The sequence below is a fragment of the Tympanuchus pallidicinctus genome, unplaced genomic scaffold (genome assembly GCF_026119805.1).
Source record: "Tympanuchus pallidicinctus isolate F22 unplaced genomic scaffold, pur_lepc_1.0 scaffold3, whole genome shotgun sequence".
NCBI lineage: Eukaryota > Metazoa > Chordata > Aves > Galliformes > Phasianidae > Tympanuchus > Tympanuchus pallidicinctus.
This window is the reverse complement of record NW_026294747.1, coordinates 24,560,477-24,580,213: the sequence shown is the minus strand read 5'-3', so window position 1 is coordinate 24,580,213 and position 19,737 is coordinate 24,560,477. Positions and strand designations below refer to the sequence as shown.

The 19,737-nt window shown below is 37.2% G+C and overlaps 1 protein-coding gene across 1 annotated transcript in view; it reads left to right on the top strand.

Annotated features, from left to right (window-relative positions):
* The first annotated feature begins 8,808 nt into the window (after positions 1 to 8,808).
* SPTBN5 (spectrin beta, non-erythrocytic 5) overlaps positions 8,809 to 19,737 on the top strand; it is a 90,758-nt gene continuing 79,829 nt past the window's right edge. Inside the window, exons 1-7 of the mRNA XM_052696232.1 lie at positions 8,809 to 8,896; positions 9,846 to 9,923; positions 10,871 to 10,987; positions 13,395 to 13,562; positions 15,528 to 15,647; positions 16,355 to 16,512; positions 17,347 to 17,575. Of these exons, the coding sequence (XP_052552192.1) occupies positions 10,877 to 10,987; positions 13,395 to 13,562; positions 15,528 to 15,647; positions 16,355 to 16,512; positions 17,347 to 17,575 (786 nt within the window). The 5' untranslated portion in view covers positions 8,809 to 8,896; positions 9,846 to 9,923; positions 10,871 to 10,876. The remainder of the gene's footprint in view (positions 8,897 to 9,845; positions 9,924 to 10,870; positions 10,988 to 13,394; positions 13,563 to 15,527; positions 15,648 to 16,354; positions 16,513 to 17,346; positions 17,576 to 19,737) is intronic.

Below are 19,737 nucleotides of genomic sequence, written 5' to 3'. Positions count from 1 at the left end.
GAGGTGGATTTGCTCTGTTGATCTGGAGGAATAAAAGCATGCAGAGCTATGCACATAAATATATATGCAGATATGTGGCGCCATGCACTGGCGTGTCTTAACAGAGGTCATACTTAGTTGATAGAAATTCAAGTACATTTCACTTGGACTTTAAACTGCAATTTCTTGCATAGCTAAACCAATCTGTGCTGTTGCTCAGGGGATGTAATCTGGATAGTGCTCTGCTGAGTTAGTGAGCCAGTGTGTGGAGTATGAGAAGAGAGGAGGGGAACAGGATTGCTTTCACATGAAATTGTGCTCTAGATAGTTACTGGGAGCATCAATATTAGATCACCTTTGTTGTTCGGTTGATGTTGTTATTAATCTCTTCTCAAGAAAGAACAAGGTCCTGGCTTTGTGGGTCATTTTATGCTTAGGATTTTGATTACGTTTTCTGTGAGATCATTCAAAACTGCCAAGAATTCATCCTGTGAAATCAGTGCTTATTGGTGTATCCTGCTCCTGTAAGTGCAAGTAGAGAGTGCTTCTTTTTAATTCTTCTCCGACTGTTCTGCTACAGCTGTAATTCCCAACCATAATTCTGTTCCCATAGAAGTCAGTTAGATTTTTGTTGTAGACTGGAAGAGAAAATGTGGGATAACTGTTCAAAGGTTACAGGGCCTACACTACAGGACAACAAAAGACTTTTAAAACTGTGAAAATTTGAAATGATGAGTTTGCAAAGATCTTCAGATAGGGGTGAGGTCCCAGTTGTTAGTTAGGAATGGTATGGATAAAAGCAGCAGTATCTATCTGCTCCCTGACTTGAAACATCATTCATCTACAATACTTGAAATGTACCCTCTTTCTTCTCACTTCCTTCCATTCACAATATGCACTCAGTTTGGTGGAATTCAAAGAAAGAATTTGAAATATATTAGGTAAGTATAACTTAATATAACTTAACATGGAGAAAATGAACATGAACTTTTTCTACTTCACGTGCTTACCTTTTCTAATACATTTGTTAAATATCGTGTTTTCCCTTCAAAGGCACTCGTTTATTTTTGAGGGAGTTTGACCTGTGTACAGAGCATTTCACTGTGTCTAGTTAGGTAAACCAAGCTCATAGTTATTGCACTTTTATTATACAATAAATTCCTTGCAGATATTGTAATATATTTTAATATGCTTTGTAATCATTTTTAGGAAATGATAAAGAATGCTGATTTAATAAACTAATATTGAACTACCTGACATTTTTGTTTCTACTTCTCTTTCTGAAAGATAACCTTTCAGTAGCCAGATTTTTTGGTATTCTTCTACTTAAGGCTCATAGGCATAGTAGCTATTTGGCAAGCTGTTTCTCACCTCAGTTTATGTTTCTACAATAGGTTGTGGTTATTCCTCTTCTGCGTCCTTGTACTTGTTGCTGAAAATACTATCTACATCAAGGCTTGGTTCCAGAATCTAAATTTATATTTAAAAGGAAGAAGAAAAAAACAATGCTCCAGCACATATCACTAATTAGCTTTTTATAGAAGAATATAATTTTGAAGTTTCTCAGTGTCTAATCATGGAATTTTTTTAAAGTCCAAGGATGGAAGATTAATCAACATAGAGGTAACTTCCTGTGCAGAATGAAAGCTCGAAACCTGAGATGGGGGAGGAGTTTTGACTTAAGTGGGGTACTCACCTTGAAAATAACAATAGAAGGAATTCTAGTGAAACAAAAGTATTTGTTAATATATTTTTCCAAAAAAATCCAAGGACATTTTCCATGCTGTGCTACCTACTGCTTATAAATGGTTAAGTATATCAATAGAACATTAATGTTGTTAAATAAATTCCACCTGCTTCTCTCCTTCCCCCTATATATATATATAATTGATTTGAAGCATCTCCAAAGATGAGATCTATGCCAGCAGGATACTATGGTTCAGCTACTGCTCCTATTACTATCAAATCTAAGTTGCTGTGGAGTTAGAGTTTTGTGGGTGGCAATATTAGCATTGGCAAGCTGTGCTGTTATGCTTGTGGTGATCACGCCATATGTCATATGGAAGAATGTTTAATATGCAAACAGTATGTTATGTATTTCTTGAGGTTGCAGTGTTGTTCAATTGCAGTGGTTTGTTTTAGCTGTTCCTTTTTGAAAGTCAGAAATAGTTTGGAGAACATAATCTTTAATGGAGTTTAGAGATGGCTTCTTTCAGTTTGTTTTTTGGGGGGGAAGATAGTATGGTACTTTTCATAGTTCATGTACAAAACATTTCAAACTGTAAAATACACAGCACGCTTCAAGTTTAGCTATTCTCCTCTAATCCACTCTATATTTGGGCAATAAGAAAAGTGGGCATCTATGCTATCACCAGTTCAATGGTAAGTTTTGCAGAAGATGATAGTTCTAATATTTGGCACCCTTTATGTGTCAAATATTTCTTTCTGCCTACCATACTATTTAATTTCTCTTTTTTTTCTTTTTTTTTTTCCTTTTTTTTTAAAGTTCCTACTTCTGATGTATTTGTTAAGGGCTTTAGCATAGATGCTATTCTGAGTTTCTCTCATCCAAGGCTAGAGCAGGGATGCTCTTATCCTGCAGCAAGTAACAACTGCGAGCCCAGGTAACCTTCCAAAAATCTTGGCCTATGAACTAAACTGCTTAATTTATGCAGTAAATCCTTGGAAAAAAGAGTTGGATGCTTTGCCCTGCAAACAGGGTTTGCAGGTAGTCCATTGTTTGATATATGTTGTGGGTAAATGTATTTGTTCTGGAAAAAGCTTTCTCCCTTTGCTCAGGATTAATGGCAATCAGCATCTAGAAATAAGTGCCGAAGCCCAGCAAACACCTGCAATGATAAAAAAAAAAAACAACACATCCAGGAAGAGATGCATGTGTTTGTCAGTTTTATTTAGCTTTCTGAGGGCAAGATGCCATTTCCCATGGAAATCATGATATTCTGAGATGAGCTCATCTCCCTTTCCCTACAAGACTGCATATTACCCCAGATTTCTACCTGGTGATAGAATGTGGACACTCAGCTACTTTTGGTCTGGTCTCAAAAATACTAGAAACTGTGTAATGCCAGGTCTAAGCAGTTATCCTGCCTATTCTTTTCTTGGAGGTGGAACTTGTCTTATTCTTTCCAAGGTGTTGCTAGCTTGGCATTCTATATGCCTTTTCAGTCTGGAGCTCTGAATGCTTCACTGTAGCAAAATCAGCTGATTTTGCAGTGCTGGAAATAAACGAACTAGCTACACAAACTGTTACGATACAGAAGCACTGGATGGTACCTTTCTGTCACCAGATAATATATTTCAGAGATTCAGCGCTATGAGATTCTATGATTATTATTTTAGTTAAATATTTTAACCAAGGAACTGTTGAAAGATCCTGATGTTTATTGATTTCCTCATTCTGATTATTATTATTATTATTTCAAAATGGGTTCATTTTGTGTTTAGCCTGAAAGAAAAAAAAAAAAAGGAAAAAAAAAAAAAGGAAAATAAATAGCAATGTATCAATAACTGGTAAGTTCTGGACAATTTGCACAATTAAGAATGTGAGCTGTTTATATAATTCTGTATCTTTGCCAGTTACATTCATTTATTCAACCTGACTGAGTGATCTTCAGGAACAGGTATGTGTAGGCTGGGAGGGAGCTGCAATAGTAATAGGCTGTCAGGGGCAATGGAGGTTTGAAACCTGAGAGCCATCCCTGTGAATAAGATGCAGTACTCTGACACTAGGGTTGGTAAGCACCAATCCGCACTGAAATATCACTGTTTTTTTCATTGATAAACAAGGTTAAATGCTTCATCACTCCAATGTATAAATAGCCCCCTAAAGTAGAGCTGCCAAGGAGAAGAATTTTTGTACTTCATCTGACAGTTGTCTTCCAGAGTTACAATGAGTAACAATAGAAAAACCTGAATCACAAGGATAAAAATGCACTACTCAGATCTGAGATTACCAACACAGAGATTTCTAAGACCATTTTCAGTATAATGTTCAAACTACAAAGGCTATTCTGTCACTTGAAGTCTTTATCTACATTTCTATGAAATGAAGAGAGAATTAAAATCATCTGTCGCATGTGCTCATCCTGCAAACTCTTTGAAGCACTTACATTAACTGTTTGAGGTTCAGAAACAGAAGGAAATTTTCAAGATAATGTAAATAGCTGCAAGGAGAAAATGCTTTTATTTCATGACTAAACAAGCAAACGAATATTTTCTGTGTTTCAAAAAGATGAGTGAATTTCTTCATGCCAGGAAAAATAAATCCATCCGATTTTGCTTTAAACTGTCCTCTTTTTCAAATGCAGTGAGGGGTTCCCACTTCCTTTGCATGACGTAATTCAACTGTTCTGCTTGAATTCTGCTGCCCGTTGATGTCATGTAGCCTCTAGTCATCTATTTAAAGCAGAAAAGCTGCTTCTAGTTAAGACCGGAGTGTGACGAGGCTGAAGTTTTTAATAAGCCTGCATCCTAGGATGCTGGTTTAGAATCTTACGGGCAGAGCTCAGCTGTTGCAGGAGCTAGAGCTTCATTGGTGGGGTCACTGCCTGCATGCAGATGTCATCCCAGGGTGGCTGGCAGCATCCAAGGAAGGCAGGTAAGTGGGGGATGGTGTAGAGTGCTCTGGGGAGTGGTGAGCTGGATGCCTGTGGGGAGGGAAGCCAGGAGCAACATTTGGCTGTTCAGTGACAAAGTTCAGCTGGAAGGCCTATAAAAACAGGGAAGCTGTATAGCTTGATGGCTGGAAGTCTCCACGCCTTTTCTAAGGTGCTTTTGACTATCTTCCTATCTGTTTCTCAGCCTTACTATCCCAAATGAGTAAGTAGCTTCTTGTAGTACTTACTTCCTCTGGTGTTCTTGGTATTCAAAAAATGGTCTTTCTATGTCACATACGGTTGAGAATAGCCGTAACCTGTGTCTACACTGCCTCATCATGGCCGGATTTCAGCTGTGGGCTGGAGTTTTTCTGGGCTATCTCTAAGCCTCTTGGGTGGCCAAATGCCAAAGCCATGCTAGGCAGCTGGTGAGGCTCTCATAGAGGTAAGAAGAGTGGGGACTGTGCTTCTGTTTCCACCTATACTGCAAATACCTACTCCTGATGATCCTTAAAAAGTAGAAATATATCGTGGCTGTGCAACCTTTTGGTTGCCTGGTTCACAGTGAGTAAAGAGGAATTGTCTTGGGCCACATGTAAAATATACATTACAGTTAAAGTAGATAAAAAACAAAATATGTATTTATTATTATAACAGTAAAAAGCAACGAATACATAAAGCTAGTGGGATGCAATTCCTAGTGAGTTCTCAAGGTGTTTGTCAGAGATTTTTGATGAAATTTTACTCTTCCTTTGCTTCATCCTTGAAAACAGTTGTTTGTAAATGTGTGTACTGCCAAGAAGTAATCACATGAATAATGTGTGATTATGAAGAAAGGGATATTTTTCTCTGGTCAGATAAGGCTTAAAGAAGTCTGGTAAAGAGACATGATTACATTTCTTTTGAGTATTTTATCTGGTTGAAACTCTATATGTTCCATTCGAAAATTCACAGGTACCACACTTATGCTGACTGAAAAAGGATTCACAAATACACCAAAAAATTGATGAATTTTCAACTTTTGAAACCTATTTTCAAATTCCTTTATCAAAATGGAAAGCACAGCTGCATATTTTTCACTGTTCCCAGGACTGTTTTTAGCCAATGTCATTGGCCATAACTTGAGTTAGCACTGCACTGCACCCTCCCTGTGACCTGGTTTCAGGTAAAATAGGTATATATTATTTCAGGTATAATAGGACACTGATGTGTGGTTGTTGCTGAATGCTGGATGCAGGCCCCAGGGCTGGGCTGGGCCACTCAGTAGGGCAGAGAGTTGCCGCCATGATGGCACCGGGCAGGGGGCAGACACAGGACAGGCTGTGCCAGGCCACATGTGGGCTTTGTGTTGGGCATGCCTGGATTACATGAAACTAGTGTAGAAAGATAAATCAGTAATGGTAGCAGGGATAAGAAATGTCCACCAAATGTGAACCTATCCCATGTACTTATTGGCATGCTTTGATCTGCCAGACTGGCCTACTTTCCTCTTCACAGTCAAGGCCCAGACTTTTGATGTGTAGAGATTTTTACATGCAGAGGCAACATTGCTTGAGACGTGGTAGGGGGCAAAGGGCTGAGCTGTCTTGCATGTGTTTATTTTCTTTGAGATTTGGGGAACCTTCTCCTTAGGGGCTCTCAAGTGTGTTTTTAGGTTTTTTTTGCACATTCCCTCAGTGACGCATACACAAAACATACCTGATAGTATGGAGGGTGACAAGCTCTGCCAAACCTTTCATTTCAGCCAATAGCTCAAGCTCTGGCATCTGCACTTATCTTTGCTGAGGTGTTTCCCACTGGCCGTGGTCCTGGCAAAATCCTTGACCAAGGTGTGTGAGGGTAGTGGTGGTGGGAAGCCAGCATTGCTGCTTGGAGAACAGGGCCAGAAAGGCTTCTGCAGTGCAGGGTATCTGCTGTCTATCTGTCAGTCCTTATGGCAAACAGCCCATGGGGCAGAGGTAAGAAGGGAAGAAGTAAACTTCACCTCAGTACTCTGTGATGGCTTTTTTTTTTTTTTTTTTTTTTTATGCTCTTTGTGATGTGGATTTAAACATTTATCCTGTTTTGGAGAGAGTCTGGGAATTCACATAATGTTTGTATGGTGAGAGGAAAACTATAAAAACTTTAAAAAGCAAATGAAAAATCATATGGGTCAAAAGGAAGCTTCACATCCCTCTTTGTTTTGCACAGTGGTGCCAAGAGTGGGAGAGCACCGGGGGGGGGGGGGGGGGTGGTGGATGGAGGAACCATGGAGCAGCAAGTCAGGATGTTTGGGTATGAGTTCTGTTCTATCTCTACAGTCTCTTCTTCTGGCTTAAGCAGAACAAGATCATGGCAGATAAGAAAGGGTGCTGAAAAAAAAAACAAACACATTTTATGTGGCTGCTGCTTTGCATAAAGGAATCCCACATCAGGGTATTTCCTTTTGAGAAACAAGAAAATGCTTCTGCATACATACAAAACTTCTCCAGATTGTAAGCAGGGCAAGGTAGAGGCAGTTGCTTCTTTCTAAGGTCATTCTTAAGGCTCCACTCCTCTTTATTTTTTCTTTTTGAAGGAACAACACCATTTGTATTATTAAGAAAATGTAATGCTTCCACCACCTCAAATACAGCCTGTTCTGAGCTGCCCTTGGCCTCTCCCTCCTCAGCTGTCCCTCCAGGAAACTGCGCAAAATATTGTTGTTACTTTTCTCTTACCTTGATAAGTGTAAATAACTGAGGAAAAGTTATCACTGTATAAATGTCCACCACTTTGACATGTATGTATGTATACAGTAAATGGAGATAGGTATTCAAGAGTTAGTGAAGTTCCAAATCTCCAATTGTCTTCTCATGTCATAAAAAGCAAAGCCACTGTTTCACACATTTATTCATTAGATAATAATTAACTTGCAACACAGAGAAATACCTGTATCCAGGCATTCATCTATGGATTCTCTACTCTCCATGATAAGAGAGAAGACCAGACACTTTCTCAGCATAGACAATGCAGCCAAACTGTACCAGGCTGAAGTCAGTAGCCTATGATCCTATTTTTAGTAGAGCACAGGTATAACTAAAAGCAAGATAGAAAAGAGAGGAGCAGAATTATAATATGGCAATGAGCTTACAGAAGAGATAAAAACAGCTGCTGAATTTCTATCCTCTTTATCCTGTGCCTCTGTTCCCATTTAATGATTATTAAGAATGACATTTTATTAAATGGCTGCTAAAGACAAGTCCAAGAATTTGGAGGGAATCTTTTGAGTAATACCTGCAATGTGTATGCATTCAACTTTAATTTTTATCTGACTTAAGTGAAACTATATATGATATTTTTCTAGGTTAAGTATGAAGATAAAGATTTTGTTTTTTGAGTTTTATCTGTACTAAATGGGCAATAGATTGTTCATTTCCTCTTCCATATTTCCTCGCCTCGTTTTGGATGCTGACAAAACTATACTTGCCAGAAGGCAAAAGCCTGATATCCTCTTACCTTGTCTCTGGGAGGAACATTTTCACTTACAGCTTCTGATTTCATATGCCTGTCCATTTTCCAGTGTTGATTACCAACAACAACCCTCCAGTTCCCAGCAGTGATGTCAGGTCAACGTATTCTGTGGTTGTGCAATCTTGTCAGTGACAACAAGGACTCTGCTGTATAAGTTACTGGAATCATTTTCCCTGTTGTCTTTAGTGGTAAAGTCCATCTATAGCAAACTTTATAGGTATGCCTTTTCACTGACAGCTTGATTCCAGTTTCCCTTCCAGCAACTGTGCACATGAGCTTCCTCGAAGTAGTGACTGGTAAATTTCTAAATCTTCTTAATTTCGCATTCTCACTTGTTTTATCTCAGTTAAACTACTTGGGAATTACACTGCTCTTTGTACCCTCTTCTGTGCTTTCATTTTTAGACTCTATTGATAGGTTTGATTTCCAAGGAAAAAATCTCTGTAGAAAAGTAGTCTGTGATGAGTCAGATCCCTCAATGAATCTGCGAAGGACTCACTGCTCTTTACCAAAGGGTCAACATGGTGGATGGCTGTTTTCACTCTGTCATAGCAGTTTTGGCTCATTACATATCTCACAAATAATTTAAGGCCTGTGACAGCTCATTGGTTTTCATAGGTTATTTCCTTTAGATCAGTTGAAAGGTTCATAGGCATATCATAAATACTTGGTCTCTGTTCCTGAATTCAAAGGTTGCTTTGCATGAAAACCATGAGCTGAACTTAGGAGTACAATTGAATCTAGAACTGAAAGTCATTCTCCAGAATGACCAACTGCTGAACACGAGAAAGGAGCTGCTCCTGACCTCAGTAAGTCCAGACTTTTTGTGTTATTTGATCTATTTTTACTGTAATGTATAATTACAGCCAAACTTGGCTTTTAGCACTGCTTCTACTTTCAGTGAGTACAGATATTCTGTCATAGCTCTGTTTTCACGTAAATGCCAATACTGGGAGCATTTGTAACAGAATTTCATAAAATGGGTGAGCTGTTTTTTAAGGCAGTAGTTCAACAGCAGTCATGGTATGTATGGTGACTGCTATGCTTGGATAAAAATTTTTTTATGAAAAGGAGGTTGCAGACATTCTGAGAATATTTGGCAAATTCAAAAATGGATTGTTATATAGGTTTATTATACAGAAGTGGCTTAACATCACCTCTCTGGAAGGCAAAAGCAATTCTTTGAGTATCTGCTCTTCAGATGGAAAAAGTAGACTATGCTGAACAAGCTCAGAGAATCAGAAAGTATTGCAGGTGTCTTTTTAATAGTTCCATTTCAAAATTTGCAAAATTCTGCCTTTTATAAGGCTTTCCTCTGTGACCATGATCTTTCCTTATGTTGCTGCTGAATTGTTAATCTCCAGTGCTGTCCCTGTAAATCACTGAGTGTTAAGAAACACCTGGGAAAAGAAAAAAAAAAAAAAAATACAATAACAAGTCACTGCTTCAGCAATTCCCACACTTTTCTGTCTTATAAAATGGCAAAGTTTTTCACGTTTATGGGAGAACAGAAAAATATCAGGCATTTTATGAAATATCTCATTTGTTGTGATGCTGCTCCTGTATCCATTTTACAGACTACCCATGGTAGGGTAGATTATGTTTTTCCAGTGTTTTAGATTTTATGAGTTAAAAGGGCACTGAACCCAGAGTAGCTTAGAACTGGGCTTCTGCAAATCATATGTAAATGATCTGGGAAGAATCACCCTCTGCAGGTTTTCACAGTTTCTAATTCTTCATTCCTTTTTCTCTTTGCAGTGGGGTGACAGCAGCAGATACATCTCTCTTTCACAATTACAGCAGATTTCTTGGTTTTGCAGATAGGCTGATATCCAGGTAATACTAACAATTACTGCATTAGTTCAAGAAGATGACATTTGGTCACATATATGCCTGTAGCAATGGATTTTTAGACAGATTTTTTTCAGATTATACTCTTGCCTTCAAAACAGCAAGGCAACTCATTAGATATTCATACTGTAAGCAAAATAACACCAAAAGAATTGAAATATGGTTTATTTCATCAGAGATTCTTAAGGGGAAACTCTCCTACTTTCTGATGTTCCTGAATATTCCACTTGGGTGCTGTGATGAATTACAAGCCTGATTTTTCAATGTATGCATGAGGTAGACAAATACTAGCCTCAGGAAAAGCAGTAACAGTCACTGACTCCTGGCCTAGGGCACTGTTCGAGTGATAATGGAACTGTGTCACTATCCCACAAAGATATACAAAAACTGAACTTGTAGGAGGAAAGAACCAAGTTATTTCTTTTCTAAAAAGGTCATTCAATTTCTAATTAAATACCATGATCTGAAAGCCAACAACATCCCAAGCAGTCCTTGGATAGCATAACACAACTTCAAGCAGTGCTTTGGGTGGTTTGCAGATCTCTCTCTTTCTGACATAGTCTAAAATCAGTTCTCAATGATGTGATTTTAGCACATTCCATGAAGTTATTGATGAAGTTATTGATGATCAGGGTTCTTATGGGATCAAGTGCCTGGAGAGAAACTGAAAGAAAGTAAAGGTGCATTAATGTCTCATTTTTGTCCTAGACAGTAGAGATGCAGTTTAAAAGGGAAAACATTTTAAGTAAAAATAAACTTGAGTGAATATAAAGTGCAAAGTACAAGCTAAAGGAAATTAGTATTATACTGGGTGTGGTATTGAATTTTGTACTTATAGGATTTCCAATATATATTGGGTACAACATTGTTTGTAGCTGGCCAAGTACATCTCTTCAGTACTGACCTTCTCACTGGAATTTCTTATTTCCTAGATCACCATGAATAGCGAATTTGAAAAAGATCACATCAAAAGGCTGCAGGAGCAGCGTATGTTTATGCAAAAGAAGACCTTCACCAACTGGATGAATAATATCTTCCTCAGGAATAATGTAAGTACCAGCTCCACCCATGACTTTTTTCCTGGTTTTGTCTTTGTTTTTTATTGTTTCACTTGCTATATTCTTGTACGTGTCAATTTTTGCACATCTTTTCAGAGTGTCACAATTGCTTACATACGCAAACAAGAAAGACTTTGACTAACCAGAATACTTCATCCTGTATCTTCTGCCTCATAATTATTTCCACTGTCCATGTTACAAGTTGCTGCTCAGTGGCTCTGAAAAAGTTGCCTTAGGTCTAGAAATTTCAGTGAGGCTTCAGTTAGACTCAGATTTCCAGAAAGCATCACAGGTAGTGTACAATTGACTTGTTTGTGCAAGGTAATCCACCATATTCCAAAAGTCACCAGATTTACTGCAGGTACATGATTTGTGCCCAAAATGAGTTTATCTGTGACACATTATAGAAGTACATTTTCCAAGAACAATTCACTTTTCTACTGCCCATAGTTGATATTAATGAAAATGGACCTTGGAAAAACCAAGCCAGACCAGACCTCTTGTTACTATTGTAGCTCACGAATGCTATACAGTGTTTCAGTATTAGACGAATGTTTTTCATTTTAATGTTTACCTCAGGATTTTGTGTAAAGCCAGCCTCAGAGTACAACCAACTTTTAAATTAATTTTTCTTACTCTGAGTGAGGAGCTGCAAAACACAATCTCATTTTCCTACCTGCAAGAAAGTTAAGCTTTTATAATGTAGTAAAATATTTCTATGTAGCTACAAATCAATACATACTTTGTCATTTTAAAAACACATTGGAGTTCAAAGATTAAAGTGTTAGCCTCTACTTCCTGCATAGTACTTGAGTGTGGATCATAAAAGCATGAGAAGAAAATCCTGTGAGAGCTTTCCAAACCATATACGGTAAGAAATGGTTCAGAGACCAAGAGCTTATCAAGGTCTTCTCAGCAACGTTGTCAAGCTCACCAACATGGACTTTTAACTGGATACTATCCTACTACAGGACACTGCAGTATTCTCAATTGCACTATCGACTACTTCAAGTTTAGCATTAAGGGAATGCTTTATGCTTAAGGGAAATTGCAGTGAATTTGTTAAGCAATCTTCGATTTGTTTGCATGGAGACACATGTAACAAAGCTATTTCTGTTGCTGAGTGGGGTATAAAGCATATGCAGGGAGACAGTCTCTTTACAGTTAAGTTAAAATGGAACTATTCTTCATGAATAAAACTGCCACAGACCATAATAGCTTTAACTTTATTGTTGTAATATATTGTAGGCGGAATTTTAGGATTACTTACATACAAAAAGTAGTAAAGATGGCAATAAAACAGAATTTTTCATGGAAATAATTAGCCAGAGAAAGCTGCTAGTCCTTGTTATACACAAAGAACAGAACTGAAGTCTCTGTATGTAACTTGCCTTTAAATTCTCAGTGATTTACAAAATTAAAAAAAAAAAAAACAACCTGTCAAGAGTAAAAAAAAAAAAAAAAAAAAAAAAAAAAAAAAAAAAAAAGCATTTATCCTTTATTTCACCTACATTTAACTATGCTCCAAACTGAAAAGCAAACAAAAAAAAAATCACATAACTAACCAATTAAACATCAGGAATATTTTATTTCTTTTTTTTTGTTTGTTTTTTAAGGTGAAAAGATTATTTACCATGATTTCAGAATCACAGCAGGTTATTGTTGGGTGTGTGAAATGGTTTCATTGTCACTTGATGTCTAGTGGCTCAAGGCCAAAAGGAAACACCTAAGGCAAGCTCTTGTTAGATCAGAGTACACGCTATGTCATGGTGTGTCACCTAAGCACTGGGTGACATTACTACTAGCAGCAGTGAGATACATTTTTGTAGATCCTAATGTTTTACATAGAAATTGCACTTAAGTGTGAGACCATCTGTAATTATGGACTTGAGGCAGCAGTGAATCTCTAAGAAGGAAGTAATAGAATTAAGATTTTGGAATGTAAAATGAGTCATGGAAATTGTTCTATGTCTTCTCATTTCCTTTATTTTGCCTCACTTAACTTTGGGATTGTCAGTTTAAATTTTAAATTGAATGCATTGCTCAGAGTAAAAAACTGAAAAAAGACTTCTCAATTGAAATAAAAAATGTCAGCACTTCCAAAGTATTTGTTTTTGTGATTTTGTTATTTTTCAAGATCTGATTTTTTTTTTTTCCCTGTATTTCCTAACTTATGTTCTGTTGGACTTTTTTAGTCCTGCCCACTCTCTGAAGTAATATCAGTCCTTCTATGAACCTATTTTTTGTGATTTGACCTTCACTGCTTATACATCACATTTATGCACACAGCAGACTCTGCAGAACAGCAGCAAGGTGTTGTTTGTTTAGTAGTAGAAGTCAATTGACCTGTGGGCCAAGTGTTCAGGCAATGTTAATATTGTGTGACTGGTCTTTGCAGGTAAGGGCTGAAATAGAAAATATTTACACAGACCTGAAGGATGGTATCTATCTCATGCAACTCCTGGAGCTGCTCTCTGGAGAATCTTTGCCCAGACCAAACAGGGGAAAGATGAGAGTGCACTTTCTAGAAAACAACAGCAAAGCCATTACGTTTCTGAAATCCAAGGTAAGCTGATAGTAATAATGATATTATAGATAAAAATAGACTGTACATATGTTACTAACTGATTAGTCTAATGTTCATAATAATTTCCAGCTCTAATACATAGCAGAATGTTCTATGAATACAGGTCAGGTTTTATAAAAGAAAAACAAAACAAAAAAACCCCACAGATTTTTGTTATTATATGAGAAGTGCAGCCTATAAGTATACAATATTCCTCCAAAAATGTCACATCTAAATGAAAATGAATTATATTGTGGAATGCTAATTTAAAATACTGATTTTAAACTTCCCATTAAAAAAAAAAAAAGAGAGAGAGAGAGAGAGAAATGCACTCAAAACATTCACTGTCATACTTGAAAATATTTATTTCTTTAGATTTACATTTTCTAATGGACATATTAGCCAGGTGAAAAAAATTGTTGACCAATTTTGGTATTAGAAAGAGGAAAGCTGTAAAAAGAAAATGGACTGGCAGATAAGAAGATGTGACTGTAAAAGACAGAACAGTGCTACGGGGAAAAAAAACATAGGAAACTCAAAGGCATAGGGAAAAGGGAGAAAGTTGTTCACCAGTGAACTTTTTGTTTTACCCATGTAATTACCTCACTCTTCCCTTTTTTTTTTTTTTTTTCATTTATTGGGATTTTAGAAATAGCAGCATATTTATCCTAGATGTCACAATCATATTACCTGATAGGTGAAGAAAATTCATAGACTGCAAGAGCAGGACAAGACAAACATCTTTTGTTCCTGTGCAATGAACATTTTGGGTTCCTGTGGCAAAAAGGAATGAGCAACTTCTTAAAACAGTCCCTTCATGACTTAAATTAGATAAATGTTCTCTGAAGCTTGGGTGGTTCTTGAAAACCTGTTTACAATTTCTGAATTAATTCAAAAAAAATTTGGCAGCAGTTTTCTTTCCTGACAGCTTAAAATTTTTGATTATTTGCTTTTTACATGTAATGCTTTCCCAAATAATGGGGCAAAGTAAACAGCAATAGACACGGATGAAGCCACCTGGTATAAAAATGGGGATTTTAGAGCTCTGATTCAAACAGTTTTAAGCAAGCCATTGCAGTACTTTTATGTATTCAAGTTGTATATCTTCACTTCTTAAGCTACAAGATGGTGTGCCATTTTTTTTTCTTTTTTAAACAAACAATTTATCATGTACTTCTCTGGAAAATCATCAAACAAAGCTCTGTGTTATGAACTCTGAAGGAGCAGACTGGTTTCATAGCAGTAAACATGGGGAAGTGTGTAATGCAGACTTTTCCAGTAATTCCAAAACAAATGCAGCACAGCGTGGGCTTAGTGTATTCCACCTAACACATCTGCTAAAAACACACCCCGGTAAGGCCCAGCAGCATGTGTATATCCAGAGTTTTCCAGTTAGACTGTTATTTGACTGAACAAGCCTGGTCTGCAGACAGGGGTTCACAGGCGTATAGAGACTATAGAGCATGTTCAGACTTCTTGAAGAGCACTTCATTTGCGTATTGCAGCCTATCTTGCTGTTCTAGAAATAATGGAGAAAGAAGCTGTGACTTATTTAGTAGGATGTTTGGGCTGTTTGGTGAGCCTAAGAGCTATATGTAGACTAGTTTTCTAGAGAACACATCAAATGATCACTGAGTGTGCCCAGCTTCTACTCCTTTGGAGGACAGTGTCACTGAGCTGCGTTTCTTTACTTAACCACAATTTTCAAAATCAGTAATTAAACTTTAAATCTTTGGGACTGCCATCCCTTTGTCAGATATTTCCTGAATTTCATTTTTGGTGCATATGGGAGCTCGGGGATGAACATGGGAGTTCTCAGATACAAGGACAAATGAAGTAATTGTGTAAAATCTGTTTCCTTAAGAAAGACAGAATGCCCTCTTCAATACCAGTCCGTTACACAGATGTCTCGTTCAGAGAGCTTGACATGAGCAATTTCATACTGAACAGATATTTGTTTATTAGCAGGTACAAGTGAAAGTGATTGGTCCTGAGAATATCGTAGACGGTGACAGAACCTTGATCCTGGGACTTATCTGGATCATTATACTTCGATTTCAAATTTCATCTATCAAACTTGATAAGGTAAAATAAGGTCTTTTTTTCTGAACTCCTCAAGGAATTCAGAGGCTTTGTATCTCTTCAGTTCAGAAAAGAGTGTTTTGATGACATTTCCTGTCCATTTTGATTCTGCAGATCTTATAATATTACCCAATTACTTGCCGGCAAGTTGTAAAGGAATTGAATCCATTTCACTATTTATCAGAGACAGAAAATAGTGACTTAGAGATATTTGTGTTCATCACTCCCTTTCACAAACTTTTTACTTTTTACCATTTACTTTTTACCATATTTCAAATACATGAGAGATAAGCTCCCACAAAGATATTGTGAAATCCAAATTAGTAATTTCTAATGATAGATCTGAACACTTTATCTTTTTCTGAATTCTAGATCAAAGCTAGGAAAGCACATGAACCAAGCTTTACGTTTTTCTTGCATTTACTTTTACAAGCCTTGCAGAAAAGAAAAACATAAAAACTTATTATCTTAATTTCATATTATGATTTAGAAATTCATTCAATTAACTTTCACTTTAATAGAAAACTCCAAGTTTTATGTTAAGTCATTCTGTCTTCATGACAGGTTCAGCCTGGAACTCATTACTGTTTGAGATTATTTACAAGTTGGACAGAAGCAGTACAAAGTTATTTTTATTGGGAATATAAAACACAGATGCTAATTCCACATACTGCACACACTGATTTTTCTTTTCTTTGCTGTCTTCACAGGAAGAATTTGGAGGCAGAGCTGATCAGCTGTTTGCCAATGAAGCCCTACTGCTTTGGTGTCAGCATAAAACTGCCAGCTATCCCAACGTAAATGTGAAGGATTTCTCTAAAAGCTGGAGTGATGGACTGGCTTTCAATGCACTTATACATGCCCACAGGTAAGAGCTGAGCTCAGGACGATTTGCTTGTTGCTTTTTCTAGTTCTGACACAAGCTGTCTAAAAGCACAACAGTCTGAATAACAGATCTTTGCCAAGAAATCAAAACATTCTCTCCTTACCCTTATTTGCTGAAAACTCTCCTTTCGTAAATTGATATGCTGCCTCCGAGAAAGGAAGGAAAGACCAAAAGCTCCTGCTTCACTGTTCATTTTGTTGGAAGCGAGATTTCTAAGGAATTATCACACATCTGAGCAACACTGCCCAATGTTTGGTCTAAGCCTCTCACTCATTGTTCACTTTCAACAGTTACTGGTGTAGTGATTGCTTTTATTGTGTAAGCTTTGTGAGTGTTTACACCTTCTGATTCATTTTTAACAGAGTAAACTTCTCAGCATTATCCTTCCTTCTCTGGGCATTTTAAAATGTGTGAAGAAAACAGCCCAAGGGGAGAGAAACTACCTGAGATAGTCATGTACAATTCTCCCACTAACAATTCTGCTCCATCTTCTAGTCAGGATACTCTATACTGTGAAATTTACCCAGCTGGGAGTCACCTCCCTGTTCAGAATTACCACTCTAGCAAGGCACTGGTTTTCAAAGGTGAGAATGAGAAATAACTGAAGGTCAGAGATTTGCTGGGAGTGGTATTTCAGTTTCATAAAGGAGAATCTTCCAGCTATATAGTTCTGATGTTTCTGAATAAAGCAGGTCAGACAGAATAATTTCAGTTATTCCTTGTCTAATAAACAATCTATGATTTATCATCTGAAGGAACTTAAGATAAACATAAATGTCTGTTCCCCTTTTTCTCTCTGTTCTTCTCCTTGCCCAGGCCTGATCTTATCAATTATAGCTCACTGCGGCAGGACCAGCCCATCAAAAACTTGAACACCGCCTTTAATGTTGCTGAGAAAGAGCTAGGGATCAGCAAGCTGCTTGATGCTGAGGATGTGGCAGTACCCTCCCCAGATGAGAGATCCATCATGACTTATGTGTCACTCTACTACCACTATTTCTCCAGAATGAAACAAGGCCAGACAAATCAAAAGCGACTTGCCAAGGTAAGTGCATTGCTATCTTCAGAATTTTAAAGTTAAATACATAAAGTTAAATTTTTGTTGGAAATGTATTTAGTGCAAGGTCAGCTTCAGGATCATTTGAACTGAATCAAATGCCATGAAATGGAATCAAAAACTTTTTATTGTCACTTGAATGTTGAAAAGTGTCTCTAGGCTTTGATTTCTAGAGGGACTACATTTGTCTCCGGATACAGATCCCTTTTTTACCTCCCAGTTTCAGTTTGAGAGCTGATGTGCTTCTAATGCAGCTTGAAGCCATGCAGATCTGATTAATCTTGGGAAAATAACAGCTAGGCAAAAACAGCTAGTCAACAATTTTCTAATTTAATAGGAAAGAGACTACTTTGAATTTCTATTTTCTTTGGAAATCCTCATCCGTTCTTTTTAACTCCTTAGTCAGGTACAAATTGTGATTAAACAGATGAAAAATGAGCAAGTGCAACAGAAGGAGGAGATCTCCAAGAAAAAAAAAACGTGAACTAAAGCGTAAAATTATAAAATGAAATTGCTTTAATAAGATATTTTTTTTTAACACTCACTATACATTTAGTCTTATATATGATTGACTTACATGTGAACTACTTGCATCATGCTAATGGAAAATGGAAGGAATTTTGAGTAGATCTTAATCAAAATATTGTGATCCTTCCACTGAGTACTACTTCTCTTGGAGAAAATTTATTTTCTACTGTCAGAATACCCACACTATATTTTTTCAAACAGTCTACATCAGGATGACTCTATATTCCCCCCTCTGACTCTAGAGGGAATATATTGCTCAGTAGGAGACATAAAACTAGAACATCCCTGATGGTGACAAGGCAAAACCTTTCTGTGAAGCAAACTTTGTTCAGTTAAGTGGTTCTTAGACAAGAACAAGATGATTCTGAAATGTTTCTCAGTGACAGTGAGGTTCTCTGAAGAACTGTTGGATAACAGCCAGACTTTGAATTCAGTTAAAAAAAAGATTGGGCATAAGTACGGATTAATGTAAAAAATCTTACAGACAGTAAGATTTGTCTGGACTCCAGCAGCGACTTTGCTTTTTGGGCAGGATCATCAGGCTATATCTTTGTATTATGGGCAAACACGGAAAGAGCATTTCTTACTCTGTTTTTTTTTGTTGTTTTTTTTTTACAGTTTTTGTTGTGCTCCACCATTTTTTTTTCCACTTTCTATACGTATATTCATGCATTATTTTCTCTCTCTTTTCACTTACTTCTTCCTTTTTCTCCCTTAGTCTCCTTTGGTATTCTCACCCATCTCTAATATTGCTCACCTGTCTTCCTGTTTCTTACACACACAAGCATAAAGAAGGATAACAAAACAGATGTTAATCTCCTCATGTCCTTAGTCCCCTCAAATAGGCAGTTCTGAACTTACTAATAGGATTGGGGAGGGAAGTCTGAGTGTGTCAAGGAAGCCTTTGAGTTGAGACTAATAGGTGACCAGGATGGCAGAGGGATTCATCCTGGAGAGGTAAATCTGCTTTCCCCACCCACGTGAGGTAGCCATGCACTTACTGGGATCTTTCAGCAAGAACTGGGTACGATGGCAGAAAATACAGAAAGGAGCCCTGGCAACATGGGCTGGTTTTCCTTCACTCAAGGTTGGTGGTGTTTTGCTACTCTTCAAGCACTGTGACATTTATTCATTGCCAAGTGCACTTTCTGCTAGGTAAAAGTAGGTAACCACTTACAAGGCATGGGCCTTTGCTCAGCAGTATCTCCCTTACTAATCTGTCTGCCTGCTTCAGGAAAATGATAGAGGCAGACAACATAGTTCAGCATTAACCCTGATGTCTACAGGAAGGCTACTGAGTAGAAGTAAGGAAAAAACTATAAAGACACAAAAATTGAAAAAATGTGTAAAACTGAAAGAAAGGATGACTTAATTCTAACTTTTTTAAAAATTATTTCATTATGAATTTCATTCTAAATGGATTTTTGAGATATATGGACAGTTGAGATAAATGCAGGCTGGATTGCAGATGAAACAGATAAGTGTTATAGACTAGAAAAATTACTGTTGAATCAGAGTTAACATCCTTACCAACCTGTTCAGCTATAATGTGTTTCATTTCTCTGATGATTTTTAAAAAGTGGAATGGCTCCTACAGAAGAGATTGAGAAGGGTCAGTTTGT